The sequence below is a fragment of the Callithrix jacchus genome, chromosome 10 (assembly GCF_049354715.1).
Source record: "Callithrix jacchus isolate 240 chromosome 10, calJac240_pri, whole genome shotgun sequence".
NCBI classification, from domain to species: Eukaryota; Metazoa; Chordata; class Mammalia; order Primates; family Cebidae; genus Callithrix; species Callithrix jacchus.
Genome location: NC_133511.1, coordinates 98,987,013 through 99,007,183, shown reverse-complemented (window position 1 = coordinate 99,007,183; position 20,171 = coordinate 98,987,013). Strand labels below are relative to the sequence as shown.

At 42.1% G+C, this 20,171-nt stretch overlaps 1 protein-coding gene across 8 annotated transcripts in view; it reads right to left on the bottom strand.

Moving 5' to 3' along the window:
• Positions 1–20,171, bottom strand: part of KIAA1549L (KIAA1549 like) — a 293,593-nt gene that overhangs the window by 50,794 nt on the left and 222,628 nt on the right. For all 8 annotated transcript variants that reach the window (XM_035262322.3, XM_054240744.2, XM_035262326.3 and 5 more), the window contains 3 exons: positions 17,180–17,361; positions 13,755–13,972; positions 4,338–4,467 (listed from right to left, as the gene is read on the bottom strand). In XM_035262322.3, coding sequence (XP_035118213.2) covers positions 4,338–4,467; positions 13,755–13,972; positions 17,180–17,361 — 530 coding nt within the window. The remainder of the gene's footprint in view (positions 1–4,337; positions 4,468–13,754; positions 13,973–17,179; positions 17,362–20,171) is intronic.

Here is a 20,171-nt window from a genome sequence, read left to right as displayed (position 1 = left end):
CCCTTTTTATAGATTTACATGTACTTTTCAGCTGTAGAAGCATCTGGTTTCAAACATTTCCCCGAAGAAAGCCTCTGGAATGAGAACTAATGACTGTGATTCCCCCTTTGAGATGCATCAATGACTCAACCAATCCTTCTTAACATTTTCAAACCCACTGCCCACATTTTAGGGTCTGAGCCCACTGGACTAGCAACTACCTCCAGTGCATGGAACTTTAGACAAGGTGCCAGAGAGAAACTAAGGGAAGTATTGTAAAGCTCCCTGCTTCTAAGAGGTCAGCATTCATTTTCAAAGTTATAACTCAAACAATCACTTTCAGAGTCTCCCTCATAGCCAAGGTACATAGCTGGCTCCCTTCCTGCCATAGATTTTTAAAGTCCAAAAACAGATCAAGGTTGAAGAGGTGCATTTTTCTTTCTGAGGGATGATTTGATGATTACTTACCTTTTGGAAGCAAAGGCTTCATATCCACATACTGGGTTAAATAATTTGGCTGATAAAGGAAAAATCACTTAGATCTTAATTCTGTCTGAGAATCATATTTGCAGCATTATTTTCTTTTCCTCATGGCTTCATTGATTTTCATTCAGAAAATGACATTTTAAAAGTACTTTGAAAGAGATATTTTTGCTTTCACATGTTAGGCTGACATTTTCTTTTCTACCTGTTTTCTACATGGGGATGAATTAATTTCAATGCCAAAGTTGGTTTAATGATATGATCTGGTCTTTGGGGAGTCTGGAGCATCTACAAGAACAGAAAACCAAACACCACATGTTCTCACTCATAAGTGGGTGTTGAACAATAACACATGGACACAGGGAGGAGAACATCACATACTAGGGCCTGTTGGTGGGTCGGGGGCTATGGGAGGGATAGCAAGGGGTGGGGGAATTGGGGAGGGATAGCAGGGGGTGGGGGGATTGGGGAGGGATAGCAGGGGGTGGGGGGATTGGGGAGGGATAGCAGGGTGTGGGGGGGTTGGGAAGGGAAAGCATTAGGAGAAATACCTAAGGTAGACGACGGGGTGATTGATGCAGCAAACCACCATGGCACGTGTATACCTATTTAACAAATCTGCACATTCTGCACATGTATCCCAGAACTTAAAGTATAATAAATAAATTTTAAAAAGAAAGAAAATAACACATCCTTCTAGTGGGAGTGTGTCCTTCTAGAATATTACCACCAAGTGAGGCATCACTACTGCCCAGACTGTACTACATCCCTCAGCTGGCAGAGTGACCAAAGGTTGACGATTGTTGCTATAAAATGCGGTGATCCCAGATCCCTTGGAGTTAAGGGTCTCCCTTCTACAGGCCCTAATATCTTTTGCTCTATGGGAAAATTTTGAAACAATCCATGCTTCTACAGCCCTGGTGCTAAGATTTGCCTGTGTAGCATGTATTTGCTTATTTATGCATTTATTCATTTACTTGTACATGCAGGCTTTTCCTTTGGGACTCCAGTCATCTTTCAAAAACTTCAAAATTAAATCCATCTCCCAGTGCTTTTGTTTCTATGGTGTGAAGTTTCCCCAGCCTGGCAGAAAGAACTGGATATTTTGGCAGTGCTTCTGGATCCCCAGACTCAGTAGGAAGAATGACATGTTTCCAGTTGAATGACCGGCTCACTGCTGTGCTAATGGAGTCTTTTGCCAGAAGTGCTCTGGTAATTTTAGAAAATCAAGAGCTTCAAAAATGAATGCATTGTTTAAAACTATGACTCACTTTTTTTCCTACTTTATTTGCTGGTCCATGTTTTGCCTGCGTGAGTTATTCATGTAAAAATGCTTGTGAGCCCTGACATCTAGCTTCTTCCAGAGGTTCAAAATATAGGATATGGATATGTTACATAAGGATAGATGTATAGTGAGGAAGGATGAATATAGAAGACATATTGCATGGTGGTTAAGGGGAGGAGCTCTGGGGCTGGGTAGGCAAATTATATAACTGGCCTCAGTTTCTTTATCCATACAATGGGCATAGTGAAAGCATCTACTTGACTGGTAATTACACAAATGCAATGAGGTAATACACAGGAAAAAATAGAATAGGGCTTAGTCTATAGTGAGCGGCTGGTAAATATTAGACACTTTTAATATGATTAGTATAAAAAGCACAAGAGGAGATACAGGTAAGCATTTCATTTTTATAGCCAACAGCCTTATTTCTTTTTTTTTTTTTTTAATTTATTTATTTAACTTTAGGTCCATACCATATCTGGCATTTCTCCCAAGTCCACCAGCCTAATTTCTTAAAGCCATTCCCTAGATGATCATTTTCTTTTAAGGGAGCTTATAATTATATTTTTGAGATCACATGCACTTCTCAAAGAAATACCTATTTTAAAGAAGTCTATTAGAATAAACCAGGCTTCCCCTAAAGTAATCTGTACGTGGTATACTTCTATACGTCTGTGAGGGTGAGCAATCTCCTCTTAAAAATTCTCTCTCTTCTTCTATTGTTCTAGGTAAGTGGCTAACACGACATTCCAAAGGTATTAAGTGACTGCTGCAAATCATGTCACTATGGTTTGAAAACTGTCTGCAATATTCTCTTTTTAAGGTTAATAGGGAAACCTCTGGTCCATTTCCTCACAACTGTCAAAGTGTCTTTGCCTAGAAGCTCACACACACACACACACAACCCAAAAAAACACTATTAATGCCAATCTTGAAATAGAATCTTGAAAGAATTCTATTGTATCTCAGATGCCTGGGCAAAAGAAAAAGTTCCCCAAACTAAACATGCATTGAAGAAGAAGGTTCACTGTTGGTGGAGAAAGATTAACTGGAAGTTTCTAATGCCTGATTTCTAATCACAGGCTGATTACCAAATTGCTAAATGAATTTGGCATAGGAAATAATTTTTTATAAGGAGAAAAAATTAACATTATATAATTTAACCTAGTGGGAAAATAAGATTTGCCCCAAGCATCTGTAATTTTATAAAACTAAACTACCAAACTATTTTATGAAAAATGAAAAAGGAACAAAACATAAGGGTAACACCACCAACACAAACATGAAGGTTAATATAAGGAAGGTGATTAGAAATTCAAATTAGGTAGAATATCTCTGTTTTTCATTGGACCATTAAAAAAATCCCATTTTAAGATTTTGTGGCAAAAGATGACTAATCCTGAGGGGGAAAAATATTCTTGCCTTCCAATTAGCCTGGTATATTTTAAAAACCAAGTGTCAAACTATAACTTCTCAAATTACAACATAAGTTTATCCAGATATATTTGAATTATAACTCTTATTAAAGAAAAATTTTAATTTGTATTTAGAGAAACATTTAGGAAAACGGGAAGGAAACACTGTTCATAAACTTAAGTGTGTCGCATGTTCTTACTCATAGATGAGTGTTGAACAATGAGAACACACGGACACAAGGAGAGGAGCATCACACACTGAGGTCTGTGGGTGGGAATAGGGGAGGGACAGCGGGGGGTGGGGAGTTAAGGAGGGATAACATGGGGAGAAATGCCAGATATAGGCGATGGGGAGGAAGGCAGCAAACCACATTGTCATCTATGTACCTATGCAACAATCCTGCATGTTCTTCACATGTACCCCAAAACCTAAAATGCAATAAAATACATAAATATATATATAAAACAAAAAAAACCACCTGGGTGTAGATTCAAGCTCATAGAAAATGGTGGGGCAGGGTGAGGCATTACTGTACATCTGAGCACAGGACCATTCACCTGAGCTCGTGGGAGCAAGGACAAGTCACGGGGTGCATGCAGCTGGAGAGGAGGCACCAAGTTGCAACTCATCATCTGGGGAAATCTGATAGGATTAAAATAATTTCTGCAGTTTGCCCACATCACCGAACAGAAGCGTGTACTGTGTCACATGAAATCATCAGACTGCTCTGTTGGACATCTCATTGTTTTCATGGCATAGCAAGGAGTTATGAAATCAGGAACAAATCCAACTTCTCAACATCACTATGAATTAAAAGAAGCCTGTCTTCAAGTGAATTCTAACTAACCCAGGCCATGGTCCCTACTGAGTTTCTAAGGACAGACGAGGGAAAAATTAAGGGCATTCAGAATATCCATTAAGTTTAAGATCCATAATGTGCCATTCGTAACATGGTACAATTCAGAAATCATGATCCTTTTAGAAATTATCTGTTACTCTGACACATTCCAAGAAGTTCTACTTTGCAAATGAGGTAATAAAAAAATAGAAAACATTTTCGTACATTTTAAAATTCCACAAATATGTGATAAACTGAAACACAGTGGGCTGCTCTATCCCCCTTGCCTTCAGGGGAAAGCAAAGCTTGTATTCACCCAGCCCACCAGAGACTCACATCGTATCCGCTGTTGCGGATTCCACGCCGGGGTCGCTCCCGAGTCACCAGAAGGTCCATCTCGGTTTCCCCTGGACTCGGGCTGTTCAGAGACTGCCGGCTTCGGTAGACAGAGTTCTTCATCTGTTGCCTGAAGAAAATTCAACAACTGTTATGATGCAGCAAATGCCCTGACAGATGGAATTCTCCACTGATCCAAAGTACAGGCAACCAATGAAGGGTTTGGATTTGCCTCACAAATCTCAGAATTGATGGTGTCTGTTCTCAGGATATAAGGGGCTGTAGAAAGAGTGAAATAAAGATTTTTTTTTTCCAGATGCTGTAATCATTTGGCTGAACTGTAAGTGTTCTTTCATATGAAAACTAGGTAACTATAGTCAATTGCAACATTGCAACCTCATTTAAAATTCTGCTGATGGCAAGACCAGGGGCTCTCCCTTGACCCTCTAGGACAGTGAACGCTGATGGAACAAACTCACCTTTGTTGACTCAGCAACCCCGTTTCCTTTTACTCTTTCTGGTTTCATACACAGGATTCTATGATGTGTTAATAAATCCTGTAGCTAGTGCTAGTGGGCTGCTTAGTATTATGACTCTGGGTAGATTTCTTTTCTGCTATTACAGCAGTATATTTCCTTTTGGACTAAGAAGCCATAAACCCAGAGGTAATTTGGGGCTTATCCATTTGTCCATCCTTTCATCCACCCACCCATCCATCTACCCACTCATCCATCTACCCACCTACCTCTCCATCCTTCCATCCACCTACCTACCCATCCATCCATCCATCCATCCACTCACTGACTCATCCATCCATCCATCCATCCATCCATCCATCCATCCATCCACTCACTGACTCATCCATCCATCCATCCATCCATCCATCCATCCATCCATCCACTCACTGACTCATCCATCTATCCATCCATCCATCCATCCAACCAACCATTTACTGAATGCCTACTATGTGCCAGACACCATGGAAAATGATGAACATCCACAGTGAAGAAAACAGATTATGGACCCAGTTCTCCTAGAGGTTACATCCTGATGAGAGAGACAGATAATTAACATGATAACTTCAGAGTGATAAGTGCTATTAAGCTGTAATAAATGGGGACTAGGATGGGAGAGAACTTTAGATAGGATGATTAGGGAAGGCCCCTACAGGGAAGTGACAATTCAGCTGAGTCCTAAATGGAGCCAGCCACACGTTGATCTGGGCACAGAGCATTTCAGGCTCAGGGAGTAGCACATTCAGAGGCTCCACTCAGCTACTGCTAAAAAATTCATACATTTGTCACCCCTGTCTTGTCTCCACTTGTCATTAGAAAAATCTTTTCAAAATGTGGGAAGTAAACAGCAATATAGTGAGGATAGTGGCTATGCTTTTCTTCTTCCACAAGAGGCAATTTTACAAGTGGGGGATGAGGCTCATTGGGGACAAGTGAGTTCCACATTATCCTGCAAGGTGGCAAAGGGATAGCACTTCCTTCTCACCGAGCCGTAAGTTTCTCTGTGTTTAATTTGCATAGTGAACTCTCCAAACACTGCCTTTTTTTGGAGGGGAGGGGATAGGGTCTCAAACTGTCACCCTGGCTGGAGTGCAGTGGTATGATCTCTGCTCTCTGCAGCCTCAACTTCCTAGGCTCAGGTGATCCTTCCACCTCACCTTCCTGAGTAGCTGGGCCTATAGGCACATGCCACAAAGCCAGGATAATTTTTTGTAATTTTTGTAGAGAGTGTTTCACCATGTTGCCTAGCCTGCTCGCGAACTCCTAGGCTCAAGCAATCCACCCACCTTGGCCTCCCAAAGTGTTGGGATTACAGGTGTGAGCCTCCATGCCCGGCCAACATCGCCTATGTAATGTCTCTATTCTAAGATTCTAGCTATTCATAGGTTGAAGGTGAAGAGGCTGTATTCTTTCTTCCCAGTGACTATGTGGGAAGCCAGAAACCTGGCAGGCATACACACTTTTTCATAGACACACAATAAGTTAGTCACAGAATTACAGTCACACATAGTCTAGGAGAGGCAGTAGAACTCTAAGCCAAAGCACTACCCCTGCCTTTAGTCTTAGAAATAAAGTAGACACCACTGGTTTTAGACCTTCACCATGAGGAGCTTATACCTGCTCAAACAGCATCTATTTTCTTTGTTTGCCTGTTATCCGTGATAACCTTCCTTTGTTAAGAGCATCGTAATGTCACGTGGGGGTTCCCTTTCCTTCAGGGGTAGGCATGTGACTCAGGCTGGACCATTCCCAGCATCATATCCCCATGGCCACAGTGATGGGTCAGGGGCTGGTCACCTGACCTAAGTTGGGATGGAGTCTCGGGGCTTTTACTAGGGTAACTAGGAAACAGGCATTCTCTTGGCATTAGGGTTTCTAAGAAGATAGGATATAGGAGTTGCTGGCAGCCAGTTTGTCAACATGAGGTAAGAGTCTGCCCAAAAATGGGGCCAGCAGAAAGTGAAAAGAGAGCAAGATCTAACCTAGGAGACATCGTCCGACCCCTGGATCCAGCCATGCCGAAGTCTTGACCTTTCATTAATGTTCAATAATACATTCCCCTTTTATTTAATCAGTTTGTGCTAGATTTCCATCATTTGCAGCCAAAAGAATTCTGACTAATTCTAATAGAGGAGTTAACAAGCTAATAGTATAAACTGTACCCTATAGTTATCTGCAATGAGAGGCTTCCTTTAGGGAAGCACAACCTCAGTGGGCTGGAAACAGTCTGCTCTGAGTGATTCACACTCTCCGCAGACGAGAAGAATTCTCATCCTTGACCTAATTATATATCATTCTTGGGGAAAGGCAGACTTTTACAACTGTCTTGAGATTATCAATTAGCCCATTTAGAAAAGATTTACTAATAAGGGTGGTGGTGGAGTAAACACTAAGATTAGCAATCGACACTTAAGCAGGTTATTTTGCAAGTGTTAGAAATACAATAGTGAGATTGTGTAAGCCTTGTTAAGAACTGTAAATGTAGGTAAAAGTGTCAACATTGGAGTGTATAGCAGTCTACTTTTCCCTCAGAGGCAACAGCCCCTTATAATATAGAGCTTAAAGGCCACTGTTTAATACGGACTTCAATTGACCAGACCATCAATACATGCCTGGTGTGCAAGAATCTATTTAAAAATAAATCAGACTCTCAGGTAGAAAAATTACCTATTTTAATAAGATAGTGCTCCTTTAAGTATATTCATTTCTTGTTGATATTTTGCTAGATACTTTTTAAAGGCAATATATTTTGAAGCATGCAAACTTGAGAAATAAGATTTTTACCTCTGAAAATACTGCTGGGTGGGTAATGTTGAGTTTTACTTGGCTTGTTAATCCCAATATAGTTTACGGAAGTAGTTCTCAAATTATATTCTCTTTCTATGGAATCCCAGGGTTCCATAGAAATGGCCTGGGAAGGAGTGAGGAGCAGAAGGAGGCCCAGCTTCCAACAGAGCAATTCTGTCTTTATATATTATTACCTTATATTGGGTTCCCTACAAGCAGATTCTAGGATAATTTGACAGTAAGTGGTTTATTTAGGAGGTGGTTCCAAGCACTAGCTGGGGAGTGAGGAAATGAGAGGAGAGAAAATCAATAAAGGGTATGATTTGGAGATTTGTGTTCTGGGCAACTGAGGCTCAAACTCACTGGAGAAGTGTGGGAGGCAGTTGTTTTAAAAGTTAGGTTTGTTGGCCAGGCGCAGTGGCTCAAGCCTGTAATCTCAGCACTTTGGGAGGCAAAGGCGGGTGGATCACTAGGTCATGAGCTCGAGACCATCCTGGTCAAAATGGTGAAACCCCGTCTCTACTAAAGATACAAAAAATTAGCTGGGCATGGTGGCACGTGCCTGTAATCCCAGCTACTTGGGAGGCTGAGGCAGGAGAATTGCCTGAACCCAGGAGGCGGAGGTTGCGGTGAGCCAAGATCACGCCATTGCACTCCAGCCTGGGTAACAAGAGTGAAACTCCGTCTCAAAAAAAAAAAAAAAGTTAGCTTTGTTTAAGACCAGCCTGACCAACATGGAGAAACCCTGTCTCTACTAAAAATACAAAATTAGCCAGGTGTGATGGCAGGTGCCTGTAACCCCAGCTACTTGGGAGGCTGAGGCAGGAGAATCACTTGAACCCGCGAGGCAGAGGTTGCAGTGAGCCAAGATCACACCACTGCACTCCAGCCTGGACAACAAAAGCAAAACTCTGTCTGAAAAAAAAAAAGTAGGTTTTATTACTTAGGTATGGCACAGCCAATAGATCAGGACATGACTGCCATTAAACTATGGCTTGTTACACACACAGATCCCAAGAGGAGGGAACAGGCCGTACCACAGGGGAGTGTGAATAATTTTGGTTGAGTACTTTGGCAGATTTCTGGGGCACGAGGGGTGTCCCAAGTTTTCTGGTACCTGGCCCTGGGGTAATCAAGGCAGGCAGATAGTGACTCAGAGTGTGAGCCCTGTGAGACCATCTGTAAAGGAGAAAGTTGGTGTTTGGGCTCTGGACTGCCTGCTTTGCACATAAAAGGCATGTTTGCAGGTGAGCCCTTTATTGGCACTAGGCATCCAGTAGCCTGGGGAGGATAGTTTCTCTGGGGTCAGATGTCCAAATAATCAAGCACAGAAACTAGAAAATGTAGTTACTGCAACAGTGTAACTTACACCTCAAGGTCCCTTGTCAGGGGTATTTATCCATCAGTTTCCTTCTGTTAGGGACCAAGGATGTTCCACAGTGCCTGAACTACCTGACATTTCTGGTTGGTGGCTGCTGAGAAAAAGCCTTTAAGTTGGAGACACAGATGCCTGTAGTGAGGTGGATGCTGCCAGCCTGGACAGGCGCAGGGAGAGCTGAGGGCATGGACCGGGGCCTCCAACACCAACCATGTCAATTACATTACGTACTTTGTGTCTCTGGGTAAGAGTTTATAATGTAAAAATGAGGCATTCTGATTTTTTTTAAGGCTCTGAAAATGATTTTAAATGATTTAATAATGAGTCAACATTTGGAACCTAAACTTTGTATTTTATTTGATTTAATTTAGGTCTTAAGGTAAAATTCTGGTTACTGATTAATATAGTTTGGATATTTGTCCCCACTTATATCTCATGTTGAAAATGTAATCCTCAGTGTTGGAGGTGGGGCCTGGTGGGAGGTGACTGGATCATGGGGGCGGATCCCTCATGGGTTGGTGCAGTCCCTGTGATAGTGAGTTCTCATGATATCTGGTTAAGAGTGTGTGGCATTGGGGTTTCTAAGAAGTCTTTTGCTGTATACTTTTTAAAGGCAATACATTTTGAAGCATGCAAAATGAAGCAAAGCATTACCCATTCATCCATCCATCCATCCATCCATCCAACCATCCATCATTTTCTGAATGCCTACTATGTACCAGGCACTGTGCCCCAACTCTCTTTTGCTTCTGCTTTTCCTTCTACCTTGAGTAAAAGCTCCCTGAGGCCTCTCTGAGAAGATGCTGGTGCCATGCTTGTACAGCCTGCAGAACCGTAAGCCAATTAAACCTCTTTTCTTTATAAATTACCCAGTCTCTTTTTCAAAAGAAGATATACATGCAGCCAACAAGCATATGAAAAATGCTCAATATCACTGATCACTAGAGAAATACAAATCAAAACCAAAAGGAGATACCATCTCATACCAGTCAGAATGGCTATGATTAAAAAGTCAAAAAGTAGATGCTGGCGAGGTTACAGAGAAAAGGAAATGCTTATACACTGTTAGTGGGAGTATAAATTAGTTCAACCATTGTGGAAAGCAGTATAGCAATTCCTCAAAGAGCTAAGAACAGAATTACCATTCAACCCAGCAATTCCATTACTATTATATACCCAGAGGAATAGAAATCATTCTACCATAAAGACACATGCATGAGAATGTTCATTGCTTCACTGTTCACAATTTAAAAGATATGGAATCAACCTAAATGGCCATGAATGACAGATCGGATGAAAAAGAAATGTGATACATACAGGCCATGGAATACTATGCAGCCATGTTAAAGAGCAAGATCATGTCTTTTGAAGGAAGATGGATGGAGCTGGAGGCTATTATCCTTAGCAAACTAATGCAGGAGCAGAAAACCAGATACCATATGTTCTCACTTAAAAGTGGGTGCTAAATGATGAGAATTCATGAACACAAATGGAACAACAGACACTGGAGTACACTCAAGGGTGGAGAGTGGGAGGAGGGAGAGGGCAAAAAAAATAACTGATTTTTTTCTGTTATTATTTCAGTTATGATTATTTCAGTTATTTTTTCAGTTATTATTTCATCAAGTAATTGGGAAATAGGCTTATACCTGAGTGATGAAATAATCTGTACAACCAACCCCATGACACAAGTTTATCTACATAACAAACCTGCACATGTAACCTCAAACCTAAAATAAAAGAAAAAGAAAACTACCCAGTCTCAGGTATTTCTTTACAGCAATTCAAGAAGGTTGGCTGGGCATGGTGGCTCATGCCTGTAATTCCAGCACTCTGGGAGGCTGAGGCAGGAGGATGGCTTGAGCCCAGGAGCTCAAGACCAGCCTCGGCAACATGGCAAAACCCCATCTCACAAAAAAAACATGAATGGCCCAAGATACTGATGTTTCCTCTGCACTAGAACATGATTCCTTCACTTGTTCTTCTATGGCTGGGTCACTGAGAGCAGAACCTCTGGAGAGTTATACTGGGAGCAGTAATTAACAGTTAACTCTAACCTGTGATCGCAGATAAACAGTTAGCAGTCTCTGGAGTCAACAGCAGAATGTGTCAAGAATAACACCTCTGAGCTTACTGAGACTGTCACTCTCTTTTTTTCTGTCTGTCCCTTCCATCACCATCTCTGGCGGATCCTGTCTTCATTCCTATTCCTAGCTCACCCAGCTTATGGCTATCCATATTTTCCCCTTAACTGGTCAAAAATGTTTTAAACATTATTTTTGGTGCTTTATGATCATTAAACCATTTCTTCAATGAACATTTGCTGGGAATTAGCTATATAATGCATGGCATCAGCAGGTCATCAAAAGGCCCCAAGAATCTGGCCTGCACCTGTGCTAGGCAGAGCAGATGCCTCTCTACAGAAACAAGTTTGGTTCATTCTTTGTTCATTCTTTTTTCATAAAAAGCCTTAACTGAAATTTTTCTCAAGTAACTTCCTAGCGAAGTTTAATTTGTATATAAAAATGATTATGTTGATGCAATTCATAAAATTTAGCCCCAACTCCCACCTTGATTTTGTGGCTTTGATTTATTTTCCCTGAGTGTCAGCAGGAAATCCAAGAAAAACAGCTCCTATCCCAGCTCCCAAAAACAGCTCCTATCCCAGCTCCCATCCCAAAGACCACTGAAGTAAAAACCCCAAAGTACAAAATAAAAGCTAAAGAAGCAATCGGCCTTCCTATAAAACCCCTATCTTTTTTCTTTATTTTTCTACAGTTATTAACACAGTGACACATGCATTATGAACCGTGTCATGGTGTGATTTCATATCAATAGCTTGTCATACCAACCAAGCCTAATTAGAAGCATGGTAAATTAAGCACTGGTTTAGAATTCCCTCTTTCCTTTATTGAAAATAAATGATATTGATCTAATTTATAAAATTTAGCCCCACCTCCCATCTTGATTCTGTGGCTTTGATCCAAGCCTGTCACAGAGTCATTTTTGCTTTTAATAAGTACCTACTCAGGCCAGAAACTGCCCTATGGCTCCCAGTCTGTGGAGGATATGTCTGTCGTGGCTCTGTGGCATATCGGGGTGGCAGCATGCTCAAAGCCAGAGGGGAATCACCAAGGAGAATGTGTGTTGGAAAGAGGTGGCCTCAAATCATGAAAGTGCTTTGGAAGGTAGGAAAGGAAGAAAGGTGGAGACGTCTGGCTTCACTAACCTATGTCTTTGACCCCGCATGTGAAATCAGCAACAAAGCTTGGAAGGCTGCAGCCATGGTCTGAAGGTTTTCCCCTCCAAACCTCATGTTGAAATTTGGTTACTGTCATGGTAGCGTTAGGAGGTGGGACATTTGGAAGGTGATAGGGTCATGAGTGCTCCTCCTTGTGGGTGGAATTGGTGCTGTTATAAAAAGATGAATTTGGCCCACTCTTGCTCTCTCTTTGCCCTCTCTGCCTTCTGCCATGGGATGACGCAGCAAGAAGGCCTTTGCCAGATGCCGGCACTATGAGCTTGGACTTCCCAGCCTCCAGAACTGTGAGAAAATATGTTTCCGTTCATTATAAATTACCCGGCCTCAGGTATTCTGTTACAGTAGCACAAAAATAACTAGGACAGATACCAATTTATTTTTTATTTTTACTTCTTCTTTTTTTTCAGAGACGTGGTCTCGCTATGTTGCCCAGGCTGGAGTGCAGTGGCTATTCACAGGTGTGATCCTATTACTGATCAGCACGGGAGTTTTGACCTGCCCCGGTTCTGACCTGAGCCAATTCACCCCTCCTTAGGCAACCTGGTGGTTCCCCGCTCCTGGGAGGTCACCATATTGATGCCGAACTTAGTGCGGACACCCAATCGGCATAGTGCACTACAGCCCAGAACTCCTGGACTCAAGCGATCCTCCAGCCTCAGCCTCCCGAGTAGCTGGAACTACAGGCCATGCCACCATGCCCGGCAGCAGATGCCAACTTAAATCATCCGGCTTAGCCCTTCCTTGCTGGGACAGGACCTTCTTTTAGATTGTTACAGCACCTCATACTTCAAACACCCACCATACTTGGCATTAATAAATTTTGGGGTGATTCTTTCTCTCCCATTAGGCCTTAAGAGCAGCAATAGGACTATCTTGTCCACAATTAAGTGTTGAAGGAATTGGAACTGAATGAATGAATGCGAAAAGCCCACGAGCATGACAGCATTCAGCATCTTGAATGGTGCCTAATACATAGCAAGTGACAATATATGTTGAGTAAATGAACAAGTCTGTGAATGAATGAGATAAACCAGCATGGAGCTGTGAGCAGCTGTGCAGTAAGTACTTACTAAGGCTGAATGAAAAGGTGAGGCATGAAATTTGCTTTTCTTACACAAGAGCCTCTAAAACAACTGAACAATACAATGTCCCTTGATCTGGAAGTTGTACCATTAGGTAGGTGATAATTACAATTACCATTCAGCTCTGAAAAAGCAACTGCTTTGAAAATACCATTATACTAAAGGACAATTACAGTTGTTTGTCCAAGTACTTTTTTTAAATGGCTTTAATGTTATTCTCTTTCAGACTCATTACAGAGCTCCTGTTTGCACAGACCAGCGTGGTGCAGATCATTAGGCTGCAGAAAGCACAGTCCTACAGTACCAGATGAGGGACCAGGATATATTGCCCGAGGCCTTCCCATATCCCACCAATGATATAACACCCTTTACAGAATCCCTTACAGACTGCACCTGTTTTTCGACTCAGCAAATGGAGCACAGAGTTCTGAATCTGGATCCAAAACATGCTCCATTTCCTTTGGGGCTTTTTCATACATCTTTTTTCTTTCGGTCAGACCCTTGCTCGTCTCCACTGCTGGGAAGTCATAATATCCCTTCCTCTTGGCTTTGAGGCGCAGCTTGTTCCGATAGTGCTCGATGTCTGATTTCTGCTTCAGGGCTTTGTTCACCTAGGGAGAGAGACAGTCTCAGGCCCATGCCTGACCCAGTGTGGCCGACAGGTGGGAGACTTTCATCAGGAGGTTATAACTTCTAAAAAGCCATCAGAGGCATCACCTCTGGTCTGTTGAGCTAGCCAGACCCACCTGTGTCCCACTGTAAGACAAGCCCACAACAGTGGACCACAGATAACATGAAGCCTGGCACTTACCCGAGTCCCCTGAGACCTTCCTCCAAGGCCTCCTCTTCCCTTTCTTTTCTCTGTTCAGGCCTAGGCCTTGCTCCACGCTCTTAGCCATGTGGCTTGGCCTTAATTATGCCTACACCGTTTTGATTCCTCTGTGTGGGTACCTCTGCCAGTTCTCAGTGCCCTGACTGTAGCTCCTATCCTGGGGTACCTAGTGGTCTTCACTGCCCTTCAGCTGGTGACCAGCTGGATAAGACAGCAAGTTCCTGAAGAGGCTGAGTTGGGATGGATGAGGTAGAAGGGGAAGCAGCCTACTCCCAAGGCCTTTCCACACTGACAACCTGCATCTGAGAGCATGTCTTTCTTGAGAGATAGGTAATTTTTGAAGCCTTGGATGGCCACTAACAATAACCAAGTCCTGCCCTATAGGGCAAAGGCAGTCTGGTCTTTCGGAAGAGAACATGGCTAATGTACCTTGCAACCCGTTGGAGATATAAGCAGATGACTGTGCTAAATAAATAACAAATGATGAGAATGTCATACCAACATTTCCAAACTTTCTGTTTTTATTATGTTCTCTTAAAAATAATCTTTAAAATAATGTCATGTAATTTACAAAAGAAAAATGTATGGTTTCAGGGTGGTGCTTTCTTCATTTAAACCAGCCATCCATAATAGGAAGAGGAAGAAAATTATAAGACAATCTGTGTCAGGCTCCACAAGGCAGCAAATTATAGAGAACAATGCAGGGCTCTCTTCCAATCCAAATGCCAGCAAGGTCCATTCCTTTAACTACTAAAATATAGCATCCATTTCTGGATGAGGAAGATGCTGATTTGCCCTCCTTCTTTGATGAGGTGATGGGCCTGGGAGGAAAAGGGAGTGATAAATTGAATCTGTCCCAGATTTGGAATCTGTCTCTATGACATTCATATCATTAAGCTCGGATGAAAAGATCCAGGCCTGGTGGCCATCACATGTTTATAACTGAGCAGACGTTCTGAATCAACAGCAGTTATCAATGCATTAGTGTCAACCTCAGAGGCCTCTAATTACGGGGCTTGCATGTCTGGTGGCAGAATTGTGCCCAAGAGAAAATTCAGTGGCTGTGACTGGTTTTGAGAAGACATCCAGATTGTCAAATTGTAGAGCCAAGGCGCATAAAGTACATGATTAATCCTCTTCATTGCTAACTGGTGGTGATGATAGTAATAATAACCATCGTCGTCAGCATCGTCATCAAAGTGCTTATCGTGTACTCGGCACTACTCTAATGACTTTACATATATTCACCAATTTGACCTTCACAGCAGCCCTATTTTATAGATGGAGATACTGAGGCACAGAGAAATGAACTAACATGCTCAAGGGCACACTGTAAGTAAAAGATCTGAGATTTAAACCCCTGAAGCATGGCTTGAGAATCCATACTCTTTTAAGCACAATGCTATTATTCTCTGATAGGCTGTAGTAAGTCAAAGAGAGGAAAGCAGCACTGGACAGGAAGTCAGGGGACCTCAACCCCATGGCTGTCACCATAACCTGCAGTGTGACTTTGAGCAAGCACCTGTCCCCTCAAGCTTCAGCTTCTTGGTCTAAAAAAATGAAGAGGTGGAAAGAGAAGTGCTCTATAAGCCCACAACCAGTTATTTTTTTTAATCAACGAATGTTAATCCATCACATCTTTAGGCCATCTCAGTCTTTCTGCCCAGAAAGCAAGAGTTGCTTCCTGAGTTGGGTTTGTAAATGTTTTTATAAGTGGTCTGGATGCTGCATATCTACAATACCTGGTTTTATAGGGCCGTAGCATGTTCCTTGGGGTGTGGTGGGAAAAAGACTTTAAAACTTTGAAAATCTCCCACCTGTTGCAGGTAACAACAACTAGGTATAAACATATTAAATGAACAACCAACCTGACAGCTTAAGAAGAGAGAAAAAACTAAGAGCGTGTGTGTGCACATGCTTGGGCACACATGTAATGTAAATGTTCACATGTACAGTCAAAATGCATCTTCTTAAAGTTCATAAACATTTTCAATCTGCTGACCATTCTGCTGCAGAAGATGAAGGAAATGCAGAGAATTTTTACCTAATTTCTGGCATCTATCTATCTATCTATCTATCTATCTATCTAATTTTCTTTGATGAAATCACCACTCTACGGTGAATGTTACAAATATTTTTCAGACTCTTAGGAAAGTTGATTGACATATATTCATTGATAGCTTTCTGAATGCAGCCAATGAGTTGTTTCAAGTTTGCTCAAAGGAATAAATGTCATTTCAAAGTCCATAGAGTGGCCCACATCCCTGTCCCTATGATGTTATCTTCCCTAGTCCCTCTCAATTCAAGCCTCTTCCATCCCCACTACAAGCAACATCCCACAATGGACAGTTGAGGAGTGTTGCCAAGAAAGGCAAAAGGCTGTGTGTGAGGGAGTCAGGGAGCAGAACCTCTGATGCTTCTCTTCATAATCACATTTTTTAAAAAAGTTCCCTCTGGGCTTTAATGAACGTAAAAAGTGCTCTGAAAAAAATCACCCAATAGGCCAGGCACGGTAGCTCACACCTGTAATCCTAGCACTTTGGGAGGTAGAAGAGGGTGGATCCCTTGAGGTCAGAAGTTCAAGATCAGCCTGGCCAACATGGTGAAACCCCATCTCTACTAAAAATGCCGGGCATGGTGGTGGGTGCTTGCGGTCCCAGTTACTTGTGAGGCTGAGGCAGGAGAATCACTTGAACCCAGGAGGCGGAGATTGCAGTGAGCCAAGATTGCGCCACTTTACTCCAGCCTGGACGACAGAGCTAGATTCCATCTCAAGAAAAACAAAACAAAAAACAACACCTAACAAACTCCTTTGGGGTGATTTATGCCTTGATTCATGCTGCAGAGGCCTAGTGCATGCAGAGGTAAAGATGACCTATACGGCCCTAGGTGCGGTCTGCACCCAGGATTCACAGGTGTTATTCCTTTGTCTGAATTTCCCAAGTCTGGCTAGACCATCTCCTGGCCTGGGTCCCCAGGCACTCACCTCGCCATTGAGGACTGCTGATGACTCCTGGCTCCTGTCCGAGGTTGGGGGCACCACGGGGAGGGCTGTGGGTTTTATGGCAATGAGCTGCACAGACCCAGACGATGTGTCAAAGGGTTCAGCGGCCACCTTGCTGGAGTTGTCAAATAGAACTGCTCCCTCCTCTTCATCACTCGCTGGCACTAAAGCACAACATAAACATCGATTTTATGATGTAGGGGAGCTGCGTGATCCCAGGAGAATTTATGTCAGACTCACAGCCTAAGGATATTACTTTACTCAAAACAACCTCAGAAATGACAGCATCTGCTTCTGTGCCAAGGGCTCGCTACTGCTAGTGGTTTTCCTTTAAATTTAAGGTCTATTTGATTTACCCCTCCATTGCCTTATCAATGGGTAGGAAAGAACTGTGGAGGTTTGAATTTAAAGCAGTAAGAACCTTTCAAAAGTATGACATAACACAGTTAAAAAAAATTAGAAAGTAACTTTTTTCTCTATGTTTGAGTTGGAAAAGAGAAAAGCGAATTTGGCCAAACCTTCTAACTATCCGTAAAATCTGACAATCCTCAGACTAATAGCATTCAGTTTAGGTGCAGTCACCGATGCTACCAATCTTTACAAGCTGTTAAAGGAACAAGTCTTCTTTGGTCAACGAGCCAGTCAGAGTAGCTGACATTTTTTTTTCCTTCTGAAGGTTGCTTCCCCAGTGATTTGAGTTTTGGTTTCTTTTATTTGTCTAAAATAAAAGAAAGCTGTGAAAATTCTACCACAGAAACTAATTTAAAGCGACAGACAACTCCCTAATTAAGTAGAAGGATTTCTACCTACACTCTGTTAAATTAATCCTCCTTTCTGACAGATCATTCTGCTACTAAAAGACACCAGTCTGCCTTGAGCTTCCATAACTAAGCTGACAGAAGTTACAGGGCTCCCGGTATCTTGCTGATTTACTTGTTCTTACAGCATATTCCCATTAAGTAACTATAAGAATGACAGCTTATTGAGCACGGTTTGGCAAGGGATACATTAAGCCTATTCAAACAACTAAACCAATAGACAATTTAGGAGGAAAGAGGTGTTATATAAAATATGCATGTAACAGCAGCATATTCATCTTTCCTCCTGTTTGCTCAAGAGATTGGGATGTTATTTAAATTATTGAGAAACATATAGTTTGTATCATTCTGTCAGTTATCATAATCACAGAAGATTTGTCAAATTAAGCCAAGTAAATTGTTATTTTTACAAAGTGGCTAAAACACTTCAGAGTCTAACAATGGGTTATAATTGGATTTTTTTTTTAAGTTCTGTGGGCTGATTTGCAAATAGCAGGCCACCAAGCAGCCAATGACAGAGGAAACTCTCTATCTGAATGTGTTACCAGATGCATTTATATTTTTAGAGTGTAGTTTTGCTGGGCAGATCTGGTGGCCACCATTATCTGCCACCTGCACACTTGCTATACAAGCCATCTATGAGAACCAGCCAATAAGGTGGCTCCTAAAAATTCTCACCTCCTGATATTCATACCCAGGATGAATAGGACTGACCGGTGTAACCAATAGGAAACTGAGGAATGGCAATGTGTTACTTCCAAGGCTTGGTCAGAAAAAAAAAATCATGGCTTCCGCCTTGCTCTCTCTTGGATAGAAAGCCAGCTGCCACATTCTGAGGATGACCTTGAAGCAGTCCTATGGAAAGGGTCATGTGGCAAGGAACTGAAGCCCCCTGTCAACAGCTGCAAGTGACCATTCTGCAAACCCCGTTAAGACTTTTTTAAAATTATTTTTCTCTTTCTTTTTTAAGCTTCAATAGCTTTTTGGGGTACCGTGATTTTTGGTTGCACAGATGAACTCTACAGTGGTAAATTCTGAGATTTTGGTGCAGCCATCACCTAAGTAGTCTACACTGTACCCAATATGTAGTCTTTCATCCCTTACTTTCCTCCCCCCCCTCCTCTGTCCCCAAAGTCCATTATACACTCTGTGTGCCTTTGTGTCCTCTTAGCTTAACTCCCACTTACGAGTGAGAATATATGGTATTTGGTTTTCCATTCCTGAGTTACTTCACTTAGAATAATGGCCTCCAGCTCCATCCAAATTGCCGCAAAAGACATTATTTCATTCCTTCTTACGGCTGAGTAGTATATTCTATGGTGTATATACACTACATTTTCTTTATCCACTCATTGGTTGATGGGCTCTTAGGTTGGTTCCATATCTTTGCGACTGTGAATTGTGCTTCTATCAACTTCATGTGCAAGTATCTTTTTCACATAATACTTCTTTTCATTTGGGTAGATACCCAGTAGAGGGATTGATTACTGGATCAAATGGTAGATCTACTTTTAGTTCTTTAGGGAATCTCTGTACTGTCTTCCATAGGGGTTGTACTAATTTACATTCTCACCAGCAGTGTATAAGTGTTCCCTTTTCATCACATCTATGCCAACATCTGTTATTTTTTGCCAGTTAAGACTTTAGGTGACAGCTCAGGCCAAAATCTTGACTGTGACCTCATGAGACCCTGAGCCAGAATGACCCAGCTAAGCCAGTCCTAAATTCCTTACCCACAGACAGTATGTGAGACAATAAATGTAGATAATAAATTTCAGGTTGCTAGGTGTTGGAGTCATTTGTCACAAGGCAACAAATAACTTACAGACCTTCTAAACCACTTTCCACCTCTGGGCTTTCCTTCTTCTCCCTCTATCCCTGAAATACATATTCTACCAGTAACCAGGATGTATTAACTTTGCAGAAGGTAACCAGATGGCATTCTTCCTCTGACCAGAACTCTCGGAAGCCTTCATCTCTTTCCGAATAAAACCAAGGTCTTCCCGCCAAGGTACTGTCAGTCTGATGCCGGCCCCCTTGCTGAGCAAATTTAGCCCCTTTCCCCTCACCCACTCTGCTCCAGCCACAGCAGCCTTCTTCAACACAGCAGGCTCGTTTCCATCTCAGAATTTTGCATGAGCTGTTCCCTCTGCTCA